This window comes from Ictalurus punctatus, chromosome 10 (assembly GCF_001660625.3).
Source record: "Ictalurus punctatus breed USDA103 chromosome 10, Coco_2.0, whole genome shotgun sequence".
NCBI lineage: Eukaryota > Metazoa > Chordata > Actinopteri > Siluriformes > Ictaluridae > Ictalurus > Ictalurus punctatus.
This window is the reverse complement of record NC_030425.2, coordinates 14568357-14594284: the sequence shown is the minus strand read 5'-3', so window position 1 is coordinate 14594284 and position 25928 is coordinate 14568357. Positions and strand designations below refer to the sequence as shown.

Sequence of the window (25928 nt, the reverse complement as noted above, 5' to 3'; positions counted from 1 at the left end):
TATTTTACAGTTTCAAGGTGGGCAGGGTGTATCCTGAAACAAGACAACAATCCAAAAAAACATACAGTAAGGCCAAATCAACAAGTCTTAATTGTGCACTGCAGACAGACTTAGAAAAAGATTCAATCTAGGAACCTTAAGTGGTCTTCAGTTGTCAATCTGGGGAAAATAATGTTGCAGTGTTGCCCTATCAGAAAGGCTTCATGAAGAACTCTTCCAGGAAACTAAGAACCCATAACCAATTAAAGAATCCTTAAGGAACTTTTTAAGTGTGTACACTCTAAGAACATAAACCCCAATGAGACAACCAAATCCTTCAGGGTGCTATATAGAAACACTGTTCCTAAGAGACTAGTTTTCACTTCCTGAATTAAGATCACTCTTATGTTCTCAGCAGCGTTCATGTCACTGCTGACAGTTACAGTATAATCTGGTTTTTGTTCACGCAGCTTGAGCCAATGAGCGCCTGATTGAAGTGATTTATGGACCTACGTCTAGCCAATGGTTGATGAATTTTATCTTAATCCTCTTGATTCTCTGAACAGATGACTCAGACCAGTTGCTGGAGAGCAGAGGGATTGTGTGACTGAGAAGTGGTATAAGAAAGTTAAGACATGAGCACTCAGCATGCAGTGGGTCAGATATGGTATAGTGAGCAGCAAGCGGGAATTATGGAAAACTTTGGCTCTTTTTGGATGGCAAATGGTAAACTGCTAACTGAAAAGGTAATGCCAGCTTGCCAATTTTCTTACAGAACATATTTTGACACTTTTTAATGTAATAAATGCTAGATGATCTTCTGACACTAGAGAGAAAAGTAAGTTATATAACATGTAATTAAAAAAGTTGACAGGACAGAATTAATCCTCTGCTTTGCTATACTGAAAGCCCCTTGTTCTTTGTGCATATTTTCTGAGTGGCAGACGTTTTTTGAAATCTTCAGGTCACTTTTCTTTAACGGTTTAGCAGGAAATTATAATGTATATGTAAACATGTAAAGAAAAATCCATTCCATGGCATTTGGAGTCTGTTTATATGGCCATTTCACAGGAGATTGAACACGGCTGGTTCTTGTTACAAGGAGGCAGTTGACACATTAAGTGGAGCAAAGTTAATGGAATGTTGAGTCAGTTTCAGAATGAAGTGGAGAGAACAAATGTGATTTTGCGTGAGGCCTCTTGGTAGAGCCTCAGGTTTCAGGCGAGGGTGTCTCAGATTTTGCATCCTTGGCAGCACTGCACATAAAGTTCAAGACCCAGCCCAGTTATTTCTGTTACATTTGGTTTTGCTTCATTCCAGGCCTTGGCTCACAGATACATACACTTTCTACTCAACTAATCCAGAATTTTTACTTACTTTAATCATTAGAAGGATTTGAATAGGTTGACAGATATGATTTTTTAACAACTCTGACATTATTTTACAGAAGATCCAGTGAGATATGGCTATAAATCACAGAGCAGATTGAGAGCACTGAATCAGACTGAATTTATAATCAACAAAGGAAATTCTTTGGCAGATGAAGTATGTGCCTGGAGATTCCTGCACTTCCTTTCCACTTGCCGTTTAAGATTCCGTCCTCTTTTTTATTCTCCTTTGGAAGGGTAGAATTACGCTCCTCCTACAAGGGGCTGACCTTGGTGGGAGCTTCACCAATAGACTGTTAGCTTTGTTCCCATTAAACCTGTTATCCAGCCTATCCCTTTCCAGTGTTGGTCATGCCTGTCTCCTGAGCAACACAGGAATCTTAACACATGTGGATATTCAACAGTCAGACTCAGTCCCACGCACACCGTAGCTCATGGAGGAGGAAAATAGACAGCAAGGGAGAACATTCAGGAGGCTAAAGTCATGTTCTTAAGAAGTGGGAGTGTTCAGAGAAAACTCAGTGAACACTCTCTTCACACTTGAGCTGCCTCCAGAACAGCTGGAATTGGGCTAAACAAAAAAAGCAGAGAAACAGAAAGAGAAAGAGCAAGAAGGGAAAAGCAACTTATGAAAGAGACTTAAAACAGGAATTGGAATGACATGGCTGTTTAGATGTGAATATGTGGCATGTTTGTTAACTGACTTTCAGATAGTCAGCATAAAATGGGCTTCATACGTCAGCAGGGAGAACGAGGTAAGATGCTGAAGTCTGCCATCCTTTGTTTCCACTTACTAAATGATTCAGAGTAGTACTTCCATAATAGTTGTCTTTGTGATTTTAAATGAATATAATTGAATTAAAATAAAACTGTTTGCTTCACATTATGTTGCATAAACACAGCTCCCAATCATAGCCTATTGTATTAAATTGTTAACTACTTTAAATGTAGCAGGGTTTTGTTTTTTGTTTTTTTGCTTTTATTACACATTAAATCCTTCTATCTGAAAGAAATTTGTCACTTTTACTGCGAAACAGGGGTTGTACATTGTTTTTTGAGTAACAGTGAGTCTTTGAAAACCTTTCTAAAGTCTGTGGGAAATTTGGCAAACATTGTTTTAGCTATTATTTGACTTGCCTTCCACCTTTTCTACATTTGCGACAGGAGTAAAATATAATAAATGCATGTCAAATACAGCAGCTGACTTACATGACCTAAGAAATGGGCCAATTCTCAACACATAACATAGTCATTTGGCATTAGACCCAGGGCTGTTAGGCTTTTAACAGAACTCACTATGCTGTTGAATTTCAAAACCTGAAGTGAAAATGTGTCTTTGATCATATGAAGAATGTACTGAAGAGGTACAATGTAATATTAAACGTTAGCTGTGTTGTCATACTCAAGTGATGCTTGTTGGTCAAAATCTCAGAAAAAGACATCATCAGGTTGGGCGTGCAGAAGGAGGAAAAAAGAAACAAATTCCTTTGAAATAGCCTCATTAGTTACAGAGATATGGATTCCAAGATACTGAGAGTTTTGTGCTTACATTTGCGCAGACAACATAAGCAATCTGTGCCCCCACACACATTTCTTGATTTAAAAAAAAAAAACAATTTGTTGGTTTCCCAGAACTAATCCTTTTCTCTGATAAGTATAAGGTTGCCCACCATACTGTATGAGTTGGCTTTGAAAGCCACATGTCTATCTCACAGAGTTTTGCCATTACTGAGACCAGCATAGGATTTTTGCCCAGTGTATTCACATACAATAATTCATCTCGAACATGGTAGACTGATTTTAGTCTGATGACCTGGCACCCATGGGTACGGTGCATATATCTCAGCACGGGATGCTGGATAGTCCCGGAAGAGATAAGCTAAAGCAAATGCTGGGAGCCCTAATTAGGAGGGGAATAATTAAATCAAATTAGTCTTGAAAAGCACACAGCCATGCATGAACTTCTTTTCTCAGTGTACATTTGCTTGTGTGTGTTTCTCTTTCTTCTAAAATACTTCAGTGATGGGAGGCAAAAAAGGAACATGGGTTTATGGGCATTCTTCTTTTAACTTTACACTATTTCTTTCTTTCTTTTTTTAATTGATTTATTTTACAGTTGTTCAACACTGAATCTAAGAAAACATGCCAATCTCATGTAACAATGGTTACATTTTGCTCTAAAATGTATAACAGGGCCTTTTTTTAAGCAAAGAATGAGAAAATTCACAAAATATGTTTAAATAACATACATACTAAGAGCATGAGGACATTAGGTACATTCTAATAATGGACTTCCTACTTATTGTTTAATTTTAAATGGATTCAAACATTAATGCATTAATTATGTTTTTTAATTATTATATTATAAATTATTATAATAATAATTTTATAATTGTTATAAATATTATAATTATAAATTAATGTCAGCAGTTTTTCAGTATCTGCAAAATTCATGGCATATTTATGGTTTGTTGAGCTGCATGTCACTTTAGAGCTTCAGTTGTAGTCAGCACAACAAGTTTATCCTTAGTCACGGCAATAGAGTAAACATTCAAGTTATGTTTGAATTTGTTTCGGAAAATAAGGTGTAGGGATGGAGTTGCTTTGAGGAATGTCAAACTCAGGTCTAAATTTTGATTTGAGTGGAACTACATGTAAAAGAATGAGAATTAATTAAGTTAAAGAAGAATTTTTACACACAACTCCAACTCTTGTTCTTTACCTTGCAGAACAGACAATACAAGGTGCCAGATTGAATATCAAGTTCCTGATATGCTAGTCAAAATCCATTTTAATACATAATACAAAATGCACCAAAAGTAAATGTTTTTTTTTTCCCCAAACCTCCAACCCAAAAATCTATTTAAAAATGCTGCGTTTTATATTTTGAAAATACAAAAATTATTTCCACAAAATAAGTCTTCCATTGTTAAAGGTAATGAACTTCCATTGTTAAAGGTAATGTTAGCATGATTGTGTTAGTGGATGATTTAATGCTAATAATTTATTCAGTTTATTCTTCAGCAACCCCACTGATGCTCCGGGACATTCTGAATTGTAAATCAATTATATGATAACTAATTGTTTGTAGTATTACAGTATTACTGTACTAAAAATGTTAACCTGTTTATATATTTTTCTAATGTGTGTTGGTGAGAGCTTAAAATACCTACCAGATTATAGCAGCTTTGCCTGCTAGTATTTATTAGAAATCATCACATGAAATATAAACACAATAAACACAGTAGTCCAGTAACTACAGTAATGTCTTTTTAAAATATGGCTAAAAACAGATCAGTCAACACATTGCTAGTTCTCCATTTCCTGTTTGAAAACTGCTGTGTTGTTCATGAATTGTTCACAACCAGAAGAATTTATAACCATTGAGCAGCTGTGGTGTGAGGGCCTGCTCTAAAAACCACAAATCACATGAGCATCAGTTTACATGATGTCATCATGCAACGCATTTTGAAACCAACAAATACAGAACACAAAAGAATTTCAAAAACAAACTGCATACAGATTTATTCTACTGCCATCAAACACAAACTACGAAATATTTTTCATTTTTCACTCAATTTCCTTCAAGGCTGTCCCTGACTGTCAAGCTCCTTACTCTATCACAGAGACTAGACCAAGCAACCCTGCAGAAGCATCACATTTCTGCCACCCACACTCATGACCTTACTCTTTCAGTCACTGCCCATAGCTTGTGACTATAGATGAGGATAGGGACATAGACTGGCCAGTAAACAAAGAACTTCATACAGAAACTGAGTGATTCCCTCTCCTTATGCTATTATGAGATGATTAGACAGATGATGATCCCCATTAACCTCTAGTGATTCCCAAAGGGCATGGTATCACTGAGTGTCTAATATAGCTGAGAACAGGGCCTTATGCTTTCCATGACATGTCATGACATTTTCCAGAATAACAAAACACGTAAAGCCTTTACAGGTGTACTATTCCTGAGCTTACTCTTATACAATAGTAGCTGTTTATCTGGAAACTGGAGACCACCAAGTGACTCTTGTTTCCTATTGTTTCCATAGGCTCTATAATGCTGACTCTCTGAATGGGCCATGGAGGACATAGTTGTGCGTGAGAATTGCAATGCTATGGCCACTGACTCCCACCCGATGGACAGATCAGATCAGGAATCTGACTCCCAACCTTCATCGAGTCCCACCCATGTACTCAGATCTGTCATCTCCTCTTCTCTAAGCTCCCACACCAAGCTACAGCAACATACCTCTGCTGTTTCAGCCCTGCAGTCCAAGGCAAAGGCTCGCTCAGAGCGCAAGGCAATCTGGAAACAGCCTTCTAAAAAGAAAGAAGACAGGAGAGTGGTACCTGGGTTCTACATGTCAGCATGCTCTCATACAGGTGTCTGGGGATTCAGCAGCAGTGATGAAGACATGGAAGCTCGTGTTGAGGGTTTAAGTTTCCACACTATTGAAGATAAAAGAGTCATCAATTCCACGGGAAAAGGAGAAGCAGTATTTCTGGAGAACATCGCAGACAGGATCACCAGGCAAGAGCCTGTGCTATCAAATGGATGTGATGTTCCAGCAAGAGAGGAATCTAATAGTGGTGTCATGCCCAGGCACATGGCTCTGAGGACAGATCCCAGCATTCAGGGAGAGATTAACAGGTCAGACAGAGCAGAGAGCCATCCTCAGAGCTGCAGGCCAAGTGACTCAGGCCTGGCAGTAGCAACAGGAAGCGAGCTGAGGCGTGCTGACAGTCTAGAGAGCATCTGCAGCAGTGGAAGCTCTCTCTCACTAGCAGAAAGAGTGGAAATAAACAGATCCATCCTCAGACAGATGCTTCAGAAAGCCCAAAGGAAGAGTGGTGAGGGACAACAGGCTACAGTTACTGATCAGAGGATGGAGAATACACATTGCAGAGGTGAAAATGAAATATATTAAGAATCTTAGGAATTTTATATTATCTCAAAAGAATGGTTCTGTGAAAAAACTGAATATAAGCAATGAGGAAAGATATGTTTGGTATCTGATGATTATTTCTTTCATTTCACACTGGAGTTACAATTTCTTTTCCATAAACCTATGCCTTGAACCACAACTAGGCCTCCCAAAGATTCATCAGAATTGCACTGGAAGCTGGAAGCCATGATGATAATATGAAAAAAGATCATGTTTATTTAAAATAAAATTAAGATAAGTAGCTTAGCAATGCTGTTTGAAGAGAGTAGATATTTGGGCGTGTGTTTAAGTAAAATATTTTAAATGGGATAAACATTCACTGTTTGTTAGCTACATTAACCCCATAGCACTATTGCAAAACCTAAGAAGAAAACTGTGGACATCAAACATGTCTTGGCTGATCAAATACTTTCAGAATGGGGGGGGGGGGGGGGGGGGGGATGCTTAATTATATTTAATTATAATTGTTCCCTTGACTAATATACATATACATATAGTAGAATAATTCAATCGAGTGACATTTTGATTTAATTAATTTATTGTGTTTTTTAAGGGGCAAGATTTAAGTTTAACCAGATTTCTTCACTTTTGCCTCGATTTGTGTGTGTGTGTGTGTGTGTTTATGAATCGTGTGAGGTGAATTTGAATCAGCTTGAACAGAAAATGACTGGAATTATTCAGAATGGAGATGAGATAAAGCCTGGTACTGCTGGATAACAAAAGGGGAGAAAGGGAGAGAAATTACATGGTGGGATTTTTAAAATTTATTTAGACGACTACTTATGGACACAAACAATCACATCTAACTACATCGTCAACAACAAAAAAAAATTTACTATACTGAAGCTGTAAGACAACCACAACTTTATTCTTACACTTGCCTACTACAACATGTACCGTACAGGTGTATAAAAGTGAACTTATGAACAACACATTCAATTGAGTCACTGATTAAGGTAACAGACATATAATAAACAGTCAATGAAGTCTTTGGTGGTCACATCACCACAAAAAGCAATGCTTCTGTATTGAGAAGCTAGTTTGATTTTCCTAGCTACTTTTTAAATCAAGTAACTTCCAAATAGGTTTTTTTTTTTTTTCAAAAAATGCTTCATTTTCATAACTTTATTTTATTTCATCACGTTATGCTTTCTTGCCATTTGGATGAAAGCACAGTTGACAGAGTTCTTTCCTGGTGATTTCGGTGTAGTTTGGGTGGATATAAATGATAAATGGTCTGCACTTATATAGTGCTTTTTAACCATAGCGGTTTACACTGTTTCTCATTCACCCATTCACACACACACTCACACACCAATGGCAGCAGAGCTACCATGCAAGGCTGGGGGTTCAGTGTCTTGTCCAAGGACACTTTGGTATATGGAGTCATGTGGGCCGGGGATCAACCACCAACCCTGCAATTAGTGGACAACCTGCTCTACTACTTAAGCCATAGCCGTCGTATATATATATATATATATATATATATATATATATATATATATATATATATATATATATATATATATATATTTATATATAAAACCATAACTTAATTGATTATATTGCTTATATTTGTACTGTTGTGATGAAATTCACAGCTAAAATGAAAAGATTTGCGTGTTTCTACAGGTGGGCTGAATGACAGTGACTGGGATTCTGGGATTTCTCTTCATGACAGTGAGCAGAGTCAGAGGTGACCTTAAAACACAATATTATTGTTTCTGTTTTAAGGGCTTAACAGAACTAACTATAGTTGGGTGAAATTTTCAGTTTGTTTTATCATCTATATCAACATCTATATCTACATTAAAACCATCATCATCATTATTGTCATCCCCTCCCAATGGTAACCAATAATAATAATCAGAAGGAAATAAAAATGAAAAATGAAATGTCTAAATTACATATGGTTCTATTTTTAATCCACTAAATAAAATAAATACGAATTGCAAAATAATTATGTCATATATTCACATTAGAGTTTTTGATTTTATATAAAAACACAATAATAACTATCTAAGCAATAAAACATGATATATCATACTCTACAGAAAAAGAGCTGATTATTTTCCTGTAGCTGCATGTACCAAAGTGTTTTATTCATCTTATACCACAGCAATTTGCTACCAGTTATAATTTATGAAAGAATGGCACATCGTACCTTTTATCCATTTATAGTCACAGTTGATGTTTTGGAACAGTTGCAAAGCTAATAAAACCTGAGTATTCAGCAGTATTAAAAAAGTGCTCAATCTTTCACAACAGCAGAAATAAAACATCTGGATTAGATAGTAAGATGTAATTTATGCTAGCATTTAACTTGTTTACCTGTTTACTTGTTTTGTTAGAACAGAAACATGATATCATGTTCATGTAATCCAAAGCATGATTATAATCATAATCCAATTTACACATATTAGCAAACACTTCTCTCATGTTCTCTCACTCACACACACACACACACACTCATGCACATTCAGTCTCATCAGGCTAATTAGTAGTGACGGACTGCTCCACTTAATCCTGTGCTGTATGAGTGTGCCTGCTGCACAGTAGCTGACGTCTGTGTGTGTGTGTGGGTGGGTGTGTTTGACTGGGCTACAGGCCCTTTGTCTCAGGTGCAGAGTTGCCGCTTAGTCCTCGCCATGAACAGGCCAAAAAACTGCTGGAGCGTGCTCGCATGAAGGCCCGCTCAAACCCACTCAAAGCCGACCACACCATCCTACCTGTCCAGAGGGACAAGCCGTAAGTACTCTCTCTTTCTCTCTCTCTCTCTCTCTCTCTCTCTCTCTCTATCTCTTATGCTCTCCCCTTTGCAGAATATTGGGATCTGAAGTGTTGGAGGATGTCAACCGGAGAAGCTTAGGTGCTGATAGGCATGGAGTCCACCCTTAAAGTGGTTCAAAACATGGCCAGATTGGTATTATAACTTTTTTGTGTGTGAATTATAAGGTGTTGTAAAAAAAAAAAAAAAAAAAAAAAAGTGTGTGTGTGTGTGTGTGTGTGTGTGTGTGTGTGTGTGTGTGTGTGTGTGTGTGTGTTGGGGTGTTGTGTGTGTTTTATTTGCTGTGGAGGGTGTTGTTGATGTATGGGGGATGTGCTTGGATGAAGCGGTCTAGTCCTTTTCATCAGCAACAGGTCTCTCTCTCTCTCTCTCTCTCTCTCTCTCTCTCTCTCACTCTTCAATTCAATTAAATTTTACTTTTATAGCACATTTAACAACTCACTGTCACAAAGAAGATTCACATGTACCAATTTATATTGTTCATATCGACAGTGTGTATTTGCACAAACTTACTTCACATATTGCACAATATATATTTGAACTCTTTTTTGTTTTTTATTTAATATCTGTATAAATAGTTACTTCTTATTTAATATATGTAATATACATAGCTTGATAGGGAACTGCACTGCATCTTGCTGTACAATTTCAATATAGGTATTCAGATTCAAATAGGCCCCATGCTAAGCAAACCCCAGGAAAGAAGTGAAAAAATGTGTAAAAAAAAAATAAATAAAAAAATAAAAACAACGAGGAAATCTCTGGTCAGTGCCAGATAGTGGAATTTTGATATTAAACTTGTGCAATATTGCACGCATGCTATACAACATATTGTGATAATCAACTTAAACAACATTGTTTCGTGGACACTTCAACATATTGTTATCACTTATAGGCAGCATTTCTGTGCAGTGCTTGTGCCCCAGCAATAACTGTGTTAAAGTCCGTAAGTGATAATTGTAAATTAAATAATGCTAGTAAACAGAGTAAACAATGTCTCATCCTTTTCAGAGACACACACTCACTTCTGCTGATGATAGCTGAGTTATATAAGGCATGTTGAATTATACAACAATTACACAAGGCCGGCGTCTCTGATCCTCATCTCTCATCATCCAGTGGCATATTCAATCAATCTCTCTCTCTCTCTCTCTCTCTCGCTCTCTCTCGCTTTCTCTCGCACGCACCCACCCACCCACACACACACACATACACACATATACACACACACCACAGATGAGTGAGCCATTCTAACAGCTGCTCCTTGTTTGGTAAGAAAATACCCCCTTTTTGTGGCAGCATACAAAACAGATTGCTATTGTTTTCTGAATGATTTTATGAGTTTTTGCAATAAGCACGCTCTTATACTGCTCCTTATACTGCTTTTATAAGTATACATTTTGGGGTCTGCTACTTTAATGGGTAAACCTATTACAAAATGTTCCTTACTAGATTACAGTAGAGTATACATATAGTAGCTGGTGTGGTTCTGGTTTAAACAGGGTCTATCGGGAGATACCAGAAACATCCATGGCTGGGAGCCAAGGGAGCAAATCATTTGCCATGTTCTCTGGGTGTGAAGAATGGCATCATTCTCTCCCCTGTCAATCATACTGACACTAGCCAGTCATAGGCATATATGAGCACATGCATGTGGAAGAGAGTAGATGCTGTGCCCAGCGACACAGCATGAGCAGCAGTTCAAAACAATGTAGTTGGCTGGCATCACGTGTCATGGAGGAAGCACGTGCTAGCCTTCATCCTCCTCAGTTAGCTGTTGTATGATAGTGGAGAGCTGGCTTGTGATGGGGCATTGACAAGTGAACATATTTTTTAAAAAAAGATATCTGCATTATTTTGCAATACCATTATTATTATTATTATTATTATTATTATTATTATTATTATTATTAGTAGTAGTAGTAGTAATAGAAGTAGTAGAAGTAGTATTAGTAGTAGTAATAATTATAGTAATGTTCAAATAATATATTATTAATAAAAGTACTACTACTATGAATAAAAATAATAATAACAATAATAGTATTTTTAGTATTAGTAGTAGTAGTAGTAGTAACAGTATTGCTGAGGAAAGTGTCCTTCCCGAGACTGCTATCATGCTCCTGCTAAATGATTTCCTCTCGGTTCCCAGTGTTATCTTGCTCAGTGAATTACAATAATGCTACAGTGGTCAAGTTGGCATGCAATCACATTTGCAGATGAAGTGAACAGACATTGTAGAAGTGGCTCGGTATGTTATTACACAGCAGGAGCCCATTAATATGAAGTATTAATATATGTAGGGAATGCTGTGGTCTTTTAGCTGAAACAGAGGGATGAATTCCAGGGGAATTTAGCCTTGAATCAGTGTCTCAGTTTTGGAATTCTCCAGCCACTTTGGAATGTGGCCTGTGTTTTTCTGCATATGTGTGTGTGTTCAGGAGTTCAACAGCTTTGTACTTATTTACTGTATAATTATACAACGCTAAAATCATAATTTTCACAATCATAATCAAAATCATAATTATTTTTTATCAAAATTATCATAAAATCATATCATATTCTATTTTAACTGCATTACTTAAAATAATTCCTCATTTGGAGCAATGGGAGGAACGGTTCTGTGTGCCATGTTTATTTCAACTCTTTCATCAAACTCTCATCCAATTAGTAGAATAATGGGATTGATTTAGCAAAAAATTCAATGCTGTGTAAAAGATTGTCTAAACTAAAGAGCCGTACACTAAAGCACTGTTGAATCCTTGAATTTGTTTGGTCAGAAGATGTTGATTAACTTACACAGACACTTACGTGGTGGACATTCTACATAAACAGATTTTTTTTTTAAATTGTAGTTCTCTATGAGGAGACATTTATTTAGCATTTATAGAAGGAGTCGCCAGTGTCAGCTCTTGTAACAGTTGGAGGTAAAGCTGTAACTTTAAGTTTTCCAACATGGGAAAGTCTTTAGGACAGAGGGCTTAGACATTCTCTTATTAACTTCAGGAGAGAAAAAAGAGATGGTTGAGGGAATGGCTGTGTATAACTACCACAACATAAGTGACAAAACAAGTTAGATCCTGTTATCAATGTTTACCAACAAAAGATGTAACTGTAAACAGATGAATGGTCATTCTTTTAATGAGTTAAAAATTGCTGTGGTATAAGACAAACAAACCACAGCAAGTCTAAATTTTTAGCACTTCATCACCCTGTCATTGATTATTTTCCCATAACAGCAGTCCTTATGCTGCCAAAAAATTCTGGCTACACAGACACCAAGAATGCAATATCAACAATATCTATATTATCTATGCTGAATATCGAAATTATACAACCAATAGTCTGCACATGTCTATCATGCCTGTGTTTGTATTCAGCAGATTAGTGATGTTTTGTGAATATATGTGTGTGTTTGAAGGGAGCTGCTTTCCTGGGTCGGAGCACCTGTGCAGCAGGCTCCTCTTGTGGGTACGGAACGGGTGGTGGTTGGCTCAGGAAACCTCAGTGACTCCTCCAGCAGTGATTCAACTGGAGGCTCTCGTCGTCGTCGAACCCATGGGCAGTCTCCAACGCGTGTGCGTTTTCAAGATGAGTCAGAAAAAGACGCTGAAGTGCGTTACTTGGAACGACAGTGCAGACAAGCTGGAGAGAGGGTGCAGGGACTGCTGGGAGTCAAACCCAGTTTGGCAACATACATCAACAGCCAGGACAAATACAAAAGCAGGAAGAATCAGGAGAACTTACCCAACGCTAATAGTCATTATGAACCCGAGACCATTGGTCAACAGTGCAACTCATGTGGAACAATTTTGGATGGAGACTTTTCAGATTCCTGCTTCTTTCAAAAGCAACCATCGCCTGCTAATGGAGAGGCTGAGGGAAGGACGGTGCCATGCTGGGTTGCACCCACGCTGCCTAACCGCCTGGTGCGAATAGAGCAGATTAAAGAGACTTACATAGGTGCCATGAGCCCTGTCATTGTGGAGAGCGATGGCACACACTGTAGAGCCGCAGGCAGTGTGGGTAGTGTTAGAGGGACTCTACAGAAGCAGAAGAGAAAAAGTCGTAAGAGGGATGGCAGTCCTGAGACGAGGGCCACAGCTGCCAATGGGCTCAGAACACCAGGATCACCAAGCATTTCCAGTAACACACCCATGTCTAATGGCGCTATAGCTCCACCGTCAAACCCATATGTCCTAGAGTCACTAGAGCTAAAGGTGGACAGTAGAACATGTAAGTCTCTTGCTAACTTTAAAGCCTTTGTACCTTCAGTGGCCTCCAGAGGAGAAGTGGCAGAAGCTCAGTCAGTTCCCAGGCTCCTTCAGCCTGTTCCGCTACCTCTCCAGCCCAAAATATCTGCTCTGAATTTGGAGAGTCCCAGTGACCAGCGAGTCATGCCTTCTCAACATCATCATCTTACACATATAGACACTGTACAAGAGGGTGGGGAGCAGTCAAATTTGGAGGGTATTCCTCAAGGAAACCCTGATCCTCCAAAAAATCCAGTGATATTTAAAAACTCTTTGTGGAAGGAACAAGCAGGTAGCAACAGTCATGGCCAGAGAATCATAACACCAGGACAACAAGCAGGTCAGTCTTGTATAAACCAGTGTACAATTACACCCTTATTTATTTGAACAGTTCCTTTTTATATAAATTGTGTTTCAAATGAAAGATTAAATTTGGATATAATATTGGCTGTGACATATCAGGTTCCAAGATGTCTGCCACACACAGTGAAGTTTTGTTAAGAGCTGTGGTATAATATAATTTAAAATTTAATTTCAAAACAGAAAGCTCATCAGATGCAATACAGTTACTGTTACAAAAAGTGAGAAAAAAAAAAAATATATATATATATATATATATATATATATATATATATATATATATATATATATATATTTGTATAGAACAGTGTGAGAAATATAGTATAAAACTTTAAGTATACCATTACAGATGTTATATGAGAGCGTGAGTAATGCACATATGTGAGTGAATTTATATGTCTATAAGTGAATCACCACCACAGGAACCTCTTTAGGAACTCAGGATCTTTAGGTGCATTTCCAATGGAGAAAAAACTTTTCTATGTCCCAGGAAGTATTGGGGTGCAGCTTGCCATACTGAACATGATTGATCTGAATGATGATTATTGCTTCATGGATTGTGTGTAGGCAGCATGGCAGATGTGTGTTTGTGTCAGGCTCCAGATAGAGCAGGGATTTTGTTGTCAGCAGATTGGTGGAGTCACAGGCCTCTAATCTCTCTGAGCTCTGAACACAGTGGGACTCTCAGCATGGCATCCATTCAGCCCTGCTCACTTCTCTCTCTCTCTCTCTCTCTCTCTCTCTCTCTCTCTCTCTCTCTCTCTCTCTGTCTCTCTCTCTGTCTCTCTCTCTCTGTCTGTCTGCTTTTTCTGCACCTGGGATTCTCTGTCTGTCTGACTCCTATCTATATGTCTCTTTCATGGTCTTTCTTTACACACACACACACACACACACACACACACACACACACACACACACACACACACACAGTATTTCCATTACTCAGGTCCAACTCCAGCTCATATAATAATATGCAGATTTAATCTGATCAATACCTCTGCAATCTAATAATTTTTTCCCCCAGGTTTGACACAGGACCAAATCAGTGTGGAGGTAGCAGCCAGCCTTGCCAAAAAGTCTGTGAATAATGGACTTGTTCAAGGACCTATCAAAGCCAAACAGCAAAGGGAGGACAGCCCAAGCCCTTCACCGTGAGTCATTAAAAAGAGAGAGAGAAATTCATACAGAATGAGACAGCTCTCTTCCAGACAGTTCTGGATCGGTCTAAAACTCATTGTAGTACTTTATCCTCTTATTTTGGTTTAGTCTGTAGGTTGTTCAGCTCTTTTTCATTTCTGGGCCACAAACCTGCAAAGAGCTGGACCAGACTGGACAGAAAAGTAGGTCAAAAAAAGAGGTCAGAATGAGGAGTGCTTAATTTAATTCTGATCATAACATCACTACCCCCTGGTGGTGAAAGCAGGATTATACAAACCCAATATTGAGATGAGATGATACAGAGCATTGTTTAGAACCAGTATCATACATTATAAACACATAAAACTCCACACAGACAGTAACCCGATCACAGGATCAAACCATAGGCCCTGGAGCTTTTAGACAGCACCACTACCGTCTTACTGAGCCACTATCAGATAAATTCAAAGCATCCAATACCATGAAATAAATGTGCATCTTAAAAAATCAGAATATTGTGAAAAAGTTCATTTTTTCTGCAATTTAATTCAAAACGTGGACCTTTCATATATTCTAGATTCATTACACATAAAGTGAAATATTTCAAGATGTTTTTTGTTTTAATCTTGATGATTGTGGCTTACAGCTCATGGATATCAAAAATCCAGTATCTCAAAGTATTAGAATAAAGAATTTATAATACAGAAACATCGACCTGAGAAGAGCTCTAATCAGCTAATTAATTCAAAACACCTATAAAGGTTTCCTGAGGCTTTAATCTCTCAGTCTGTTTCAGTACACACAACCACAATCATGGGGAAGATGAAAGTAAATGTTGCATTTCATTTAGAAATCAAGGTTCCAGAGACTGGAGGAAGAGTGGAGAGGCACAGAATCCAAGTTGCTTGAAGTCCAGTGTGAAGTTTCCACAGTCAGTGATGATTTGGGTGCCATGTCATCTGCTGGTGTTGGTCCACTGTGTTTTCTCAAGTCGAGAGTCAATGCAGCGTCTATCGGGAGATTTTAGAGCACTTCATACTTCCTTCTGAGCTTTATGGAGATTCTGGTTTCCTTTTCCATCAGGACTTGGTACCTGCCCACAGTGCCAAAACTACTAGTAACTGGTTTGCTGAGCATAGTATTACTGTGCTTGATTGTCCAGCCAACTCGCCTGACCTGAACCCCATAGAGAATCTCTGAGAGACACCAGAGCCAACAATACAGACGAGCTGAAGGCCGCTATCAAAGCAACCTGGGCTTCCAGAACACCTCAGCAGTGCCACAGGCTGATTGCCTGCATGCCACACCGCATTGATGCAGTAATTCGTGCAAAATATTAATTAACATACTTTTAAAAAGGTCGAAATTTCTGTATTATAAATTCTTTATTGTAATATTTTGTGATACTGGATTTTTGATTTCCATGAGCTGTAAGCCATAATCATCAATATTAAAACAAAAAAAGGCTTGAATATTTCACCTTATGTGTAATGAATCTAGGATATATGAAATTTCCTCTTTTTGAATTAAATTACAGAAAATAATTAACTTTTCCATGATACTCAAATTTTTTGAGCTGCACCTGTATTACTATAATTGTACAACCCCAATTCCAAAAAAAGTGTGACACTGTGTAAAATGTAAATAAAAACAGAATGCAATGATTTGCAAATCTCATAAACCCATATGTTATTCACAATAGAACATAGAAAACATATCAAATGTTTAAACTGAGGAAATGTACCATTTTAAGGAAAAAATAAGGTAATTTTGAATTTGATGGCCGCAACACAGCTCAAAAAAGTTGGGACGGGGCAACAAAAGGCTGGAAAAGTAAGTGTTACTAAAATGAAACAGCTGGAGGAACATTATGCAACTGATTAAGTTAATTGGTAACAGGTCAGTATCATGATTGGGTATAAAAAGAGTATCTTAGAGATGTAGAGTCTCTCAGAAGTAATTATGGGATAGAATCTGGATGGAAGCATACAGCATGTTGCTCTAAAACCTGTATATACTTTTCAGCATTGATGTCTGTCCAGATGTGCAAGCTGCCCATTCCATAGGCACCAATTCACCCCCATACCATCAGAGATGCAGCTTTTGAACTGAGTGCTGATAAAAATCCAGATGATCCCTCTCCTCTTTAGTTCTCTTTAGTTTAAGGCAGGGGTTCCCAAACTTTTCCAGGGCAAGACCCCCCAAATGGCATTAACATTTGACTGAGGCCCCCCTTTTGCAAGATATCTTTAAAACACATTCAAAATACAGACTTCTGAATATATCCCCCCTTTTTTTATTATTAATAATTACATCTTACATCTTTACATTACATTACATTAGGAATTGATTGTGTGTGTGTGTGGTTGTCTGAGAGTGAGAAAGAAAACACACTAGTGGGAGGGATGGGCTTGGTGGCTCCGACCAAATTGTTGAGGCCCCCTGGCGGCCCCCACTTTGAAAACCACTGCTTTAAAGGATGTGGCGTCCATGGTTTCCAAAAAGAATTTTAAATTTCGAACAGTTTTCCCCTTTGACTCAGTCCATTTTAAATGAGCTTTGGCCCAGAGAAGACGGCGGCATTTCTGGATCATGTTCACATATGGCTTCTTTTTTGCATGATAACTTTTAAGCAGCATTTGTGGATAGCACGGCAAATTGTGTTCCCAGACAATGAGTTCTGGAGGTGTTTCTGAACCCATACAGGGATTTCCATTACAGAATCATGCCTGTTTTTAATGCAGTGCCACCTGAAGGGCTGAAGATCACAAGCATGCAATATTGATTTTGCCCTTTGTCCCTTGTGCACAGAGATTTCTACAGATTCTTGGAATCTTTTGATGATATTATGTACTGCAGATGATGACATATTCATAGTCTTCGCAATTTTAAGTTGAGGAAAATTATTCTGAAATTGTTCCACAAATTGTAGACATAATTTTTCGCAGCTTGGTGAACCTCTGCCCATCTTTACTTATGAAAGACTCTGCCTCTCTAAGATACTATTTTTATACCCAATCATTTTACTGACCTGTTGCCAATTAACCTCAAGCTGTTTCTTTTTAGTAACACTTATTTTTCCATCCTTTTGTTGCCCCATCCCAACTTTTTTGAGCTGTTGTTGCGGCCATCAAATTCTAAATGACCTTATTTTTTTTCTTAAAATGGTACATTTCCTCAGTTTAAACATTTGATATGTTTTCTATGTTCTACTGTGAATAACATATGGGTTTATGAGATTTGTAAATCATTGCATTCTATTTTTATTTACATTTTACACAGCGTCATAAGTTTTTTGGAATTGGGGTTGTATTTGTATGTTTCCATTTAAAGCTTATTTAATAAATATGTGTAATTTCAAGTTTATTTGAAACATTGCAGCTCTAAAGGCCTAAATTATGAACACTTTAACTAGACTCCTGATCAGCCAATCATTTGGCAGCAGCACAGTGCATAAAATCATGCAGATACAGGTCAAGAGCTTCAGTTGAAACAACAAACATAGTTTAGAGAAAAATAGAGAAAAAGTGTGATCTCTGTGACTTTCTCACCATTCTGTGTAAACTCTAGAGACTGTTGAGTGTGAAAGTCCCAGGAGATCTGCAGTTTCTGAAATACTCAGCCCAATCCGTCTGGAATCAAAACTATACCACAGTTAAAGTCACAGAGATCACATTTTTTCCTCATTCTGATATTTGATGTGAATATTAACTGCATAATTTTATTCATTTTGCTGCTGCCACATAATTGTCTGATTAGATAACTGCATGGATAAACAGATGTACAAGTGTTCCTAATAAAGTGGACGGTGAGTGTATATTTGTCTTGTAATTTATACTAGGACTGTCTATAAGCCTTTTATCTATAGGTGTAGCTGCTTAACAAGTAGCCAGTTCCTTTAATACATAGATTTAAGTAATTGGTGAACACTTATCTAAAATTTTATCTGTAAAAAAGTGCAGGTTCATTCAGCTTTTGATGAATGCCAGTTTACTGCTCATAAGAGTATCTGAAGTAAAAACATCAAATACTCTAATCTAAACTTATACACATACTGCTGCACTGCTTACAATAAATGTATCCTGTTTCAATATGACCTCTGACCTCAGGCTGATCGTTTCTCTGTTTTGTCAAAGAAATATGGCCCCAGAGGCTGACCAAAGGGAGGGTAAAACTCAGCAGGCCCTGCGCCGCTTCTTTTCGGCCATGGGTCTGAGTGCAGGAGGACGGATTGGTAAGAGTCACTCCAGCAGCATGGAACAGCTTGGCCCGCCACTCAAACCCAGAACAAACTCCTCAGAAACCCCTGCCCCCCCCCACACACTAAAGAAAGCACCCTCGCTCCAGAACCTACGTCTGGTTCGTCCTCTTTACACCACTGTAGTCAACACATTACCTGCATCCAAGCAGTTTATTGCTTTTCAAAGCTAATAGAGTGATTAAGGCTTTTAAATTGATTGGCAACTAATAATAATAAAAAGAATTAAGAATAAACTTTTTATTATAATGTAACAGTATTTTATGTTAATATGTAGTAGTAGTAGTAGTAGTAGTAACTATAATGATAATTATTTTATTTAATTACTACTAATAATTAATGCATAATAATTATTGTTAGGGTATTGCACTGTATTGCATAATACGTTTAATAATAATAATAATAATAATAATAATAATAATAATAGTTCAATTTTTGGCCACCAGGCGTCTCCCTTCGCTCAGCTGAAGAAATCCTCCTCAGTGCAGAATCTCCAGTGTTCCAAGAGGAAGCCGGAGCGCTCTACTGTATATACACCAGGGGAACGGCCCTGTAGCCCCGCCCTCTCCAGGTGCGCGCGCACGCACGCACACACACACACACACACACGCTAAGTGTAGAGCACATCTAGTTCAGGCTCGAACCACAGCTATGTTTAAAACATTTCACACAGCCTGTTTGTTCTTACTGAAATTGACTGTGCTGCAAATGTGTGAAACCTCCTACTGCTATGGATATCGCACATTATTCATAATGTTACAATGTTGTGAATGAAGTGAGTGTGAAGCATGGTATGTTGGCAGCGTGTGTATCGTGTGTATTCCCGCCAAGCAGCTGGTGTGTTGTGCAACAGCCTGCATACTTTCCTCTGACTGAGACACCAGAAGTGATTGCATCAGAGAGAGAGAGAGAGAGAGAGACCCCAAGAGAAAGAGACAGAATGTGTTAAAGTGACAGAGTTAAATATAGAAGTGTGTGAGTCTGCCAGAGAATGAGAGGAGGAGGTGAAATTGAACACACTGGCTCAAATCTCATACTTATATAGGCTACTACTCTAAACACTCATACACAAGGAATGTTCATAGCTGTGTTAACACAAAGTAATAAAAAACAAATCTAGTAGCGTATAAATAGACTGACAGTGTTGCCAATTCAGGGGAAACTAGCTAAGGTATGCTAATAAATTCGCTATAAGTCGCCAGGTGACGTCATAGACTATTTGAGATAGTCATTGTCATTGCCATTATCAATCGCATTTCACAACGTGTTACATTAAGAAGAAAGGAACATTTTCTGCAGACATTTAGAATATAGTTTGATCAAAATAGAAATTAATCAATCATAACTTTCTTATAGAAAGAAGTCCTCTTTGATCATGTCACTATAAAATAAGCATTTACATCTTTACAAAATAAGCCTACTATAATTCCTATCAAGAATGTAGACAAATTGAAGAGGGAGAATCAGGTAATAGACACCAAGTAAACAGTTACAGATGGAGTAACTCACTTTTATTACAAGTAAATATCACCAGGAAGAGATCAGTTATTGGGAAGTAATGGGTTATTTGGAACAGTGGTGATCAGTGATTGGTGGTTGGGAACAGTGGTGATCAGTGATTGATTGTTGGGAACAACAGTGGGAACAGAGGAGTTAGAGACTTGGTGTTGCTGCTTCTGTCTGTGGCTACAAACTGGAAGTGTAAATGAACTGTACATTAAAAATAAAATACAATAAATACACAGAACAGCAAACACTGTCAGTAAAAGGAATACACCAGTGTTTTTCACACTGAGTTACTTTAAACTAGCGGTGTTACTAGCAGTAGCTCTCGCAAACTGTGTTTCTTGGAACATAATAAAGGCTAATTCAGAAAGCAATAGCAAATAGGTTGATTCGGGTTATGTCTATGAACGTGAATATAATGATGATGAGCTGTGACAGACAGAGTAGGACAGAAGATGGAGGGAATGTGACCTGCTGAGGCAGGCAGAAGGTGCAACAGACGGAGACTGGTGCAGATGTGGTCTTTGCCAGATCACTCTCACCAAGCCAGAGTGCTTGTGTTACTGAAAGTGGAATCAGCCAACACCATACATATAACATGTCTGTTGACCACTTTGAATCAGTGAGAAATTATTCCACTTGTTTGTCATCTTATTAGCGCAGATTTGAAAAGCCAATGCAAATTGCTTTACTACTAATGTTATTATTAGCTTTTGTATCACCCAAATCCATTGGTAACTCATAAACACAAATTCTTCCCTCTATAAAAATTGTCCCATCTCTGAAAGAATGCATTATACAGCTTTTGAAGTGGATATAACGAAGAATTCATGAAAGTGTTCTACAAAAATACATTTTGTATAAATGTGGTGGGATTTGATGGAACAGCTGCCATTAGACTTCCATCATAAGTAAGTTTAAAATAAATAGGTTTTTAAATTAGGCTGAAAAACACTGGCGTATTCCTTTAAACTAGCAAACACCATGCTCCTTAATTTAGCACTGAATTGTCCTGACATCATTTTAAGAACATATATTCTATGTACTAATATTCTAGATTGCTAGTCAGTACTTTTATGTAATGTCATATTGACACAGTCTGAAAATGTGTTGTTTGTGTGACATTGCAGCCAAAGTGATGATTTGATAGCTGGTGGCATGTTAAGTAAGTGTGTTTATATGTGTGCGTTTCAATGGTCAATTAAGGATGACAGAGCAGCAATCCCAGTAAGGAGTTACAGGCTCCAAGCTGTAGGTTACATCACCTTCCCTGGGTCAGTCAGAGAGGCGGCCGCTATAAACAGCTCGGACTTGAGGGGGAGACTGGTGGACAGACGGGGAGAGGGGGTGGCTGAAGTTAAATAGGCAGAAATCTGAGGAGGTGTTAGTCATTCTGATACAGATTTAGAATCTGTGTTTAGTCTCCCAGTCCTACTTGATATTATATAACTGTTACAAGCTGTAAACAATGTGTTCCTGCATTCATTCTATTTTTAAACCTGACGGACACAAAGGCCACATTCCTGACTGGTCAAATATGCCACTGTGCATGTTAAAAATATGGCACTGTGAAAATGTGATTTAGAGCACACCTTTGTATGTATGTAGGTCACATATTTTTCATGCTGTAGTATTGTGTATTATATTGTGTGTGTGTGTGTGTGTGTGTGTGTGTGTGTGTGTGTGTGTAGGGGTCTCCAGCGTGCACTGAGCATCGAGGATGTGGGCAGCCCCAGTGCTATGCGCTCAGTGGGTAGAGTCGCTCAGGCGTATCCTGATGGGACATTTCTGTTAGAGCTGAACCGGCCTCCAGACAGGCCCTTCGGCTTCCTCATCTCTCGTGGGAAAGGCAGACCAGACTCAGGTAACACCCAGATCTCTCAGATCTCACTGGCTTTGGAAAAATCATATGCTGGCATTTCTGGATAACAAGCCACTCCACACAGCCCCAAATAATACTTTTCATAACCTTTTTATAATACATTTTAATATAATCCTTTTTTGTACAAGACTTGGTAATGTAATAGACATCTGTTATTGTACATAACAGATGCACTGCTTCCAGATGTGTACTTCAGACAATTTTTGCTACAGTCATGATGTTAATCCTTCTGTTAGGCCTGGAACTCATTGTGCATATTCATTTCAGCAGTGGTTCTTGTTTGTCTGACCACTATGATCGTGTTAATTTCAACTAACACAGCTATTAGAATTGTAATGTACCTTCCCATACTTTTCCTGAAATACCACAGAAGATATAGCAAAATGTTTAATCATTCACAAATAGCACACATCAGAAGTTTTGGTAGATTTAACCGCAAAGTTTAGACTTTTTTTTTCACCTCAGAGCTCTGGAGCTATCCCCCTGGCTCCACCCTTTCACCTCTCTAACACTATCCCTTTGGCCCTACCACTTAGCTTTCTGGAGCTACCCCCTTGGCCCAACCCCTTCAGTTCTCTGGAACTATCCACTGGCCCCACCTTGACAGCTCTCTGGAGCTGTCCGGTTGGCCCTATCCCCTCAGCTTTCTAGAGCCATCCCTCTGGCCCTGCCTTTTCATCGGTATGTGCTATCCCCCTAGCCCCAATGTCTCAGTTGTCTGGAGCTACCCACCTGTCACCAATCTCTCAGCTCTTTTCAGAAGGACCATCCCTTCAGGTCTCTGGGTTTACTCTTGGCCTGTACTAGGATTAAGTTGTGCTATGCAGATGTTTGTATATTTTTCCATAGTAAACGCCATACCTTGTGTATCTAACTATGTCAAGTCTTAAAATGTTTGACTGTGTATGTGTTGCTATAGGTGTGTATGTGGAGGACATGGGGGACAGCAGTACTCAGAAGCTGTATTCTGGACTGCTGGGAGTGGGTGATGAGATCCTGGAAGTGAATGGGGAGAAGGTAGCCGGGCTGAGTTTGGACTTGGTCACCCAGCTGATGGTTCAGAATGGTACAGCGTCCATCCGTGTGCTGCGGCACCGACCACCTCACCGCTAACACCACAGAGGAAGTAGCCAGGATGTGGTGTGGGTACTGATCTGCTGGGCTTGATTGTAAACACCTATGTTCTGACTCTGTTCATTTATTCTGCTGATGTCATGCTTGAATGAATTCCGTGACTAGGGTGTGTGTGTGTTAGAAACAACAACGGAAGGGTTTTTTTTTTTATCAGCACTAACACCCAGATAAATCCATTTTCCTCTTGTCTGACTGCATTTTGAAGAAGTGCAGAAAACTTGCAGTGCAGAAAACTGCCTCAAATATTACTGCACAACCTCTGGGACTGTATTTTTTTTTCCTTCCAACAAAGATTTTGAACTTTTGATATCTCAAAATATTAGAATAAAGGATCAGGAAGCTATTGCAAGGTTGTGATGGACTTCAACAGGAAACATAGCAAGATGCACATCACACATGACACTGTTGCCAAAATTATTAATAAATTCAAAAAGACTAGAAGTGTTGCAGACCAACCGAGGAGTGGACGTTCACAAACATCCACTGACAAAGGCACAATCGGCGTGGTGCTGGCAAACATAGTCCCCTATGGAGACTTTTGGGACACCCTGTAGATCCACACCGCTGATCTGAATTGTTTCATAAAGCCACGGCCAGTTTGAAAAGTAAAATCTAACTTTTGCTTGTCTTGTGCGATGAGATTCTACAGGGTGCTGGGTTGTCTTTTCTTACTTAAAACTGTTCAGTACCCCTCTTCATGGTTACAGGGCTAAAAGATCATGTTCTCAAATTCTCAGTCTATATCCTTTCAGTCTCTACAGGATTTCCCTCATGATAGTAGCATGCTTCTTTCCTTCAGAACAAAAAAATCAGGAATTGGTAAAACAGTGAAGGCAAGAACGAACTCACCATAAATTAGATTAATGCTGAGTGAAGTTATCTTATACGTTCACTAGTTGCTGCTGTAGGTGGTACAAAAAACTAGTTTGGGTGGTAGACAAAAACATTGAGGCAGGCAGTAATGAAAGCAGCTGAATGTAGTCTGAAAATATTTCAGAGTAGTTGAAGCCAATTCAGTCAACTGCACAAGACTGGGAAGATTTTCTTTTGCTTTGCTTCGATTTCAGTTTGCATGAAACGGAGAGGTGTGCACTTGACAGTTTTTGTAATCCCATTCCTGCCTATTCCCAAAGGAAATCCTCACACAGTTATTTTTGTTGTACCTTAAAGCTAAATAACATTTAAATAAAATCTTTGCACTCTGGCAGAGTAAATTCCTGTGACCAGTGCTGTGTGAAAAAGCGCTTGTTTAGCCACAGGTTGCACATCACTATCCAATCCCACTTAGTATGTTTAGAGTCAGATCAGCATGCTAGTTCAAAGAGACCTATCCAGACTCCCTTTTACAGACCTGAGTTAAACATGGCAGAAAAGACTCCCAGACACTGTTGTAGATTTGTTTGCTTATATCCTGGAAAGGATTTTGCTTTAACTATGAAAAAGCCTACTACTTTTTGAATTACTGGTCGACTAGTAAAAATTTTTCGTCATGCAGACTGCGCCATAAATACACACTAGGTACACAAGTCCTGTACCAAAATACAAAGGCTCCCATTGTTCACAGTTTCTAGTTTCTCATTTTTCCTTAGTTCCTGACATACAAAGTACTCAAAATGCATTCGTAATGCAAAATGAAATACCAAAAAAGTATTATACCACTTTCTTTAACTACAGAACCGGAGCATGAATGCAAATGTTTTGAATGCAAACAGTTAGCTGCAATACTAACTCCACACTGCATAGTAAATTATTTAAATGCTTCATTCTGTATAGTTGCAACAGTATTATGACACATGCACCATGAATTAATGACTTTCATTTTGTGTACATATATTTACTGTCTTATGAAATAAAATAAATTGCTGAATGCACATGACATTGTTATAGTAATTTGCCAACACAGTGTCTTTCAGGTGCAGATCTGTTACAAGTTGTACTATAATACATTTGCTTTATGTATTGCGCACTCACTGGTGCAAACATGTTACATATTCATCATTTTGAGTGTAATCCATAGGAAATGGTAAACTTCTTAAATGACAAAATGGTGAATTTGGCGAAGGTGGCATGTGTCCCAGTCCCAGACAGCAGGTATGGGGGAGGACTGAGATCAATATCCCCACTTCTCCCAAGAGATTAGGCATTGATGGATCTCATTATAAATATATATAGCAGCACTCAAAGGCATTGCACATACATTCTGTATTTCTTTATCATCCCATGATGCCTTGCTTCTATAGTCCAGGCTGCTTTCAAAAAACCCAATCAAGAATTGATTTAAAAAAAAAAAAAAA

At 38.4% G+C, this 25928-nt stretch overlaps 2 protein-coding genes across 5 annotated transcripts in view; one reads left to right on the top strand and one right to left on the bottom strand.

The window, feature by feature from the left end:
• The window catches only part of stx6 (syntaxin 6), a 53918-nt gene that overhangs the window by 3485 nt on the left and 24505 nt on the right, over window positions 1–25928 (bottom strand). Inside the window, exon 8 of one of the 3 annotated variants that reach the window (XM_053683418.1) lies at window positions 20609–22508. The exons of 1 other annotated variant lie outside the window; for it this stretch is intronic. In XM_053683418.1, coding sequence (XP_053539393.1) covers window positions 22450–22508 — 59 coding nt within the window. In that variant the 3' untranslated portion in view covers window positions 20609–22449. Of the gene's footprint in view, window positions 1–20608; window positions 22513–25928 lie in introns of those variants that run through there. One more of the 3 variants, XM_053683420.1, reaches the window with a different exon arrangement.
• On the top strand, window positions 333–25885 carry si:dkey-121a11.3 (uncharacterized protein KIAA1614). Of its 2 annotated transcripts, none has more exons than XM_017477516.3 (10): window positions 333–725; window positions 5423–6281; window positions 7952–8015; window positions 8927–9067; window positions 12526–13697; window positions 14742–14868; window positions 18991–19213; window positions 19559–19683; window positions 22310–22482; window positions 23420–25885. In XM_017477516.3, exons 2-10 carry the CDS (start codon window positions 5453–5455, stop codon window positions 23611–23613), a joined length of 3048 nt encoding a protein of 1015 aa, XP_017333005.1. In that variant the 5' UTR covers window positions 333–725; window positions 5423–5452; the 3' UTR covers window positions 23614–25885. The 2 variants fall into 2 exon arrangements, with proteins under 2 accessions (XP_017333005.1, XP_017333004.1); XM_017477515.3 differs by lacking the exon at window positions 333–725 and adding an exon at window positions 1619–2122 and having other exon boundaries at window positions 23420–25884.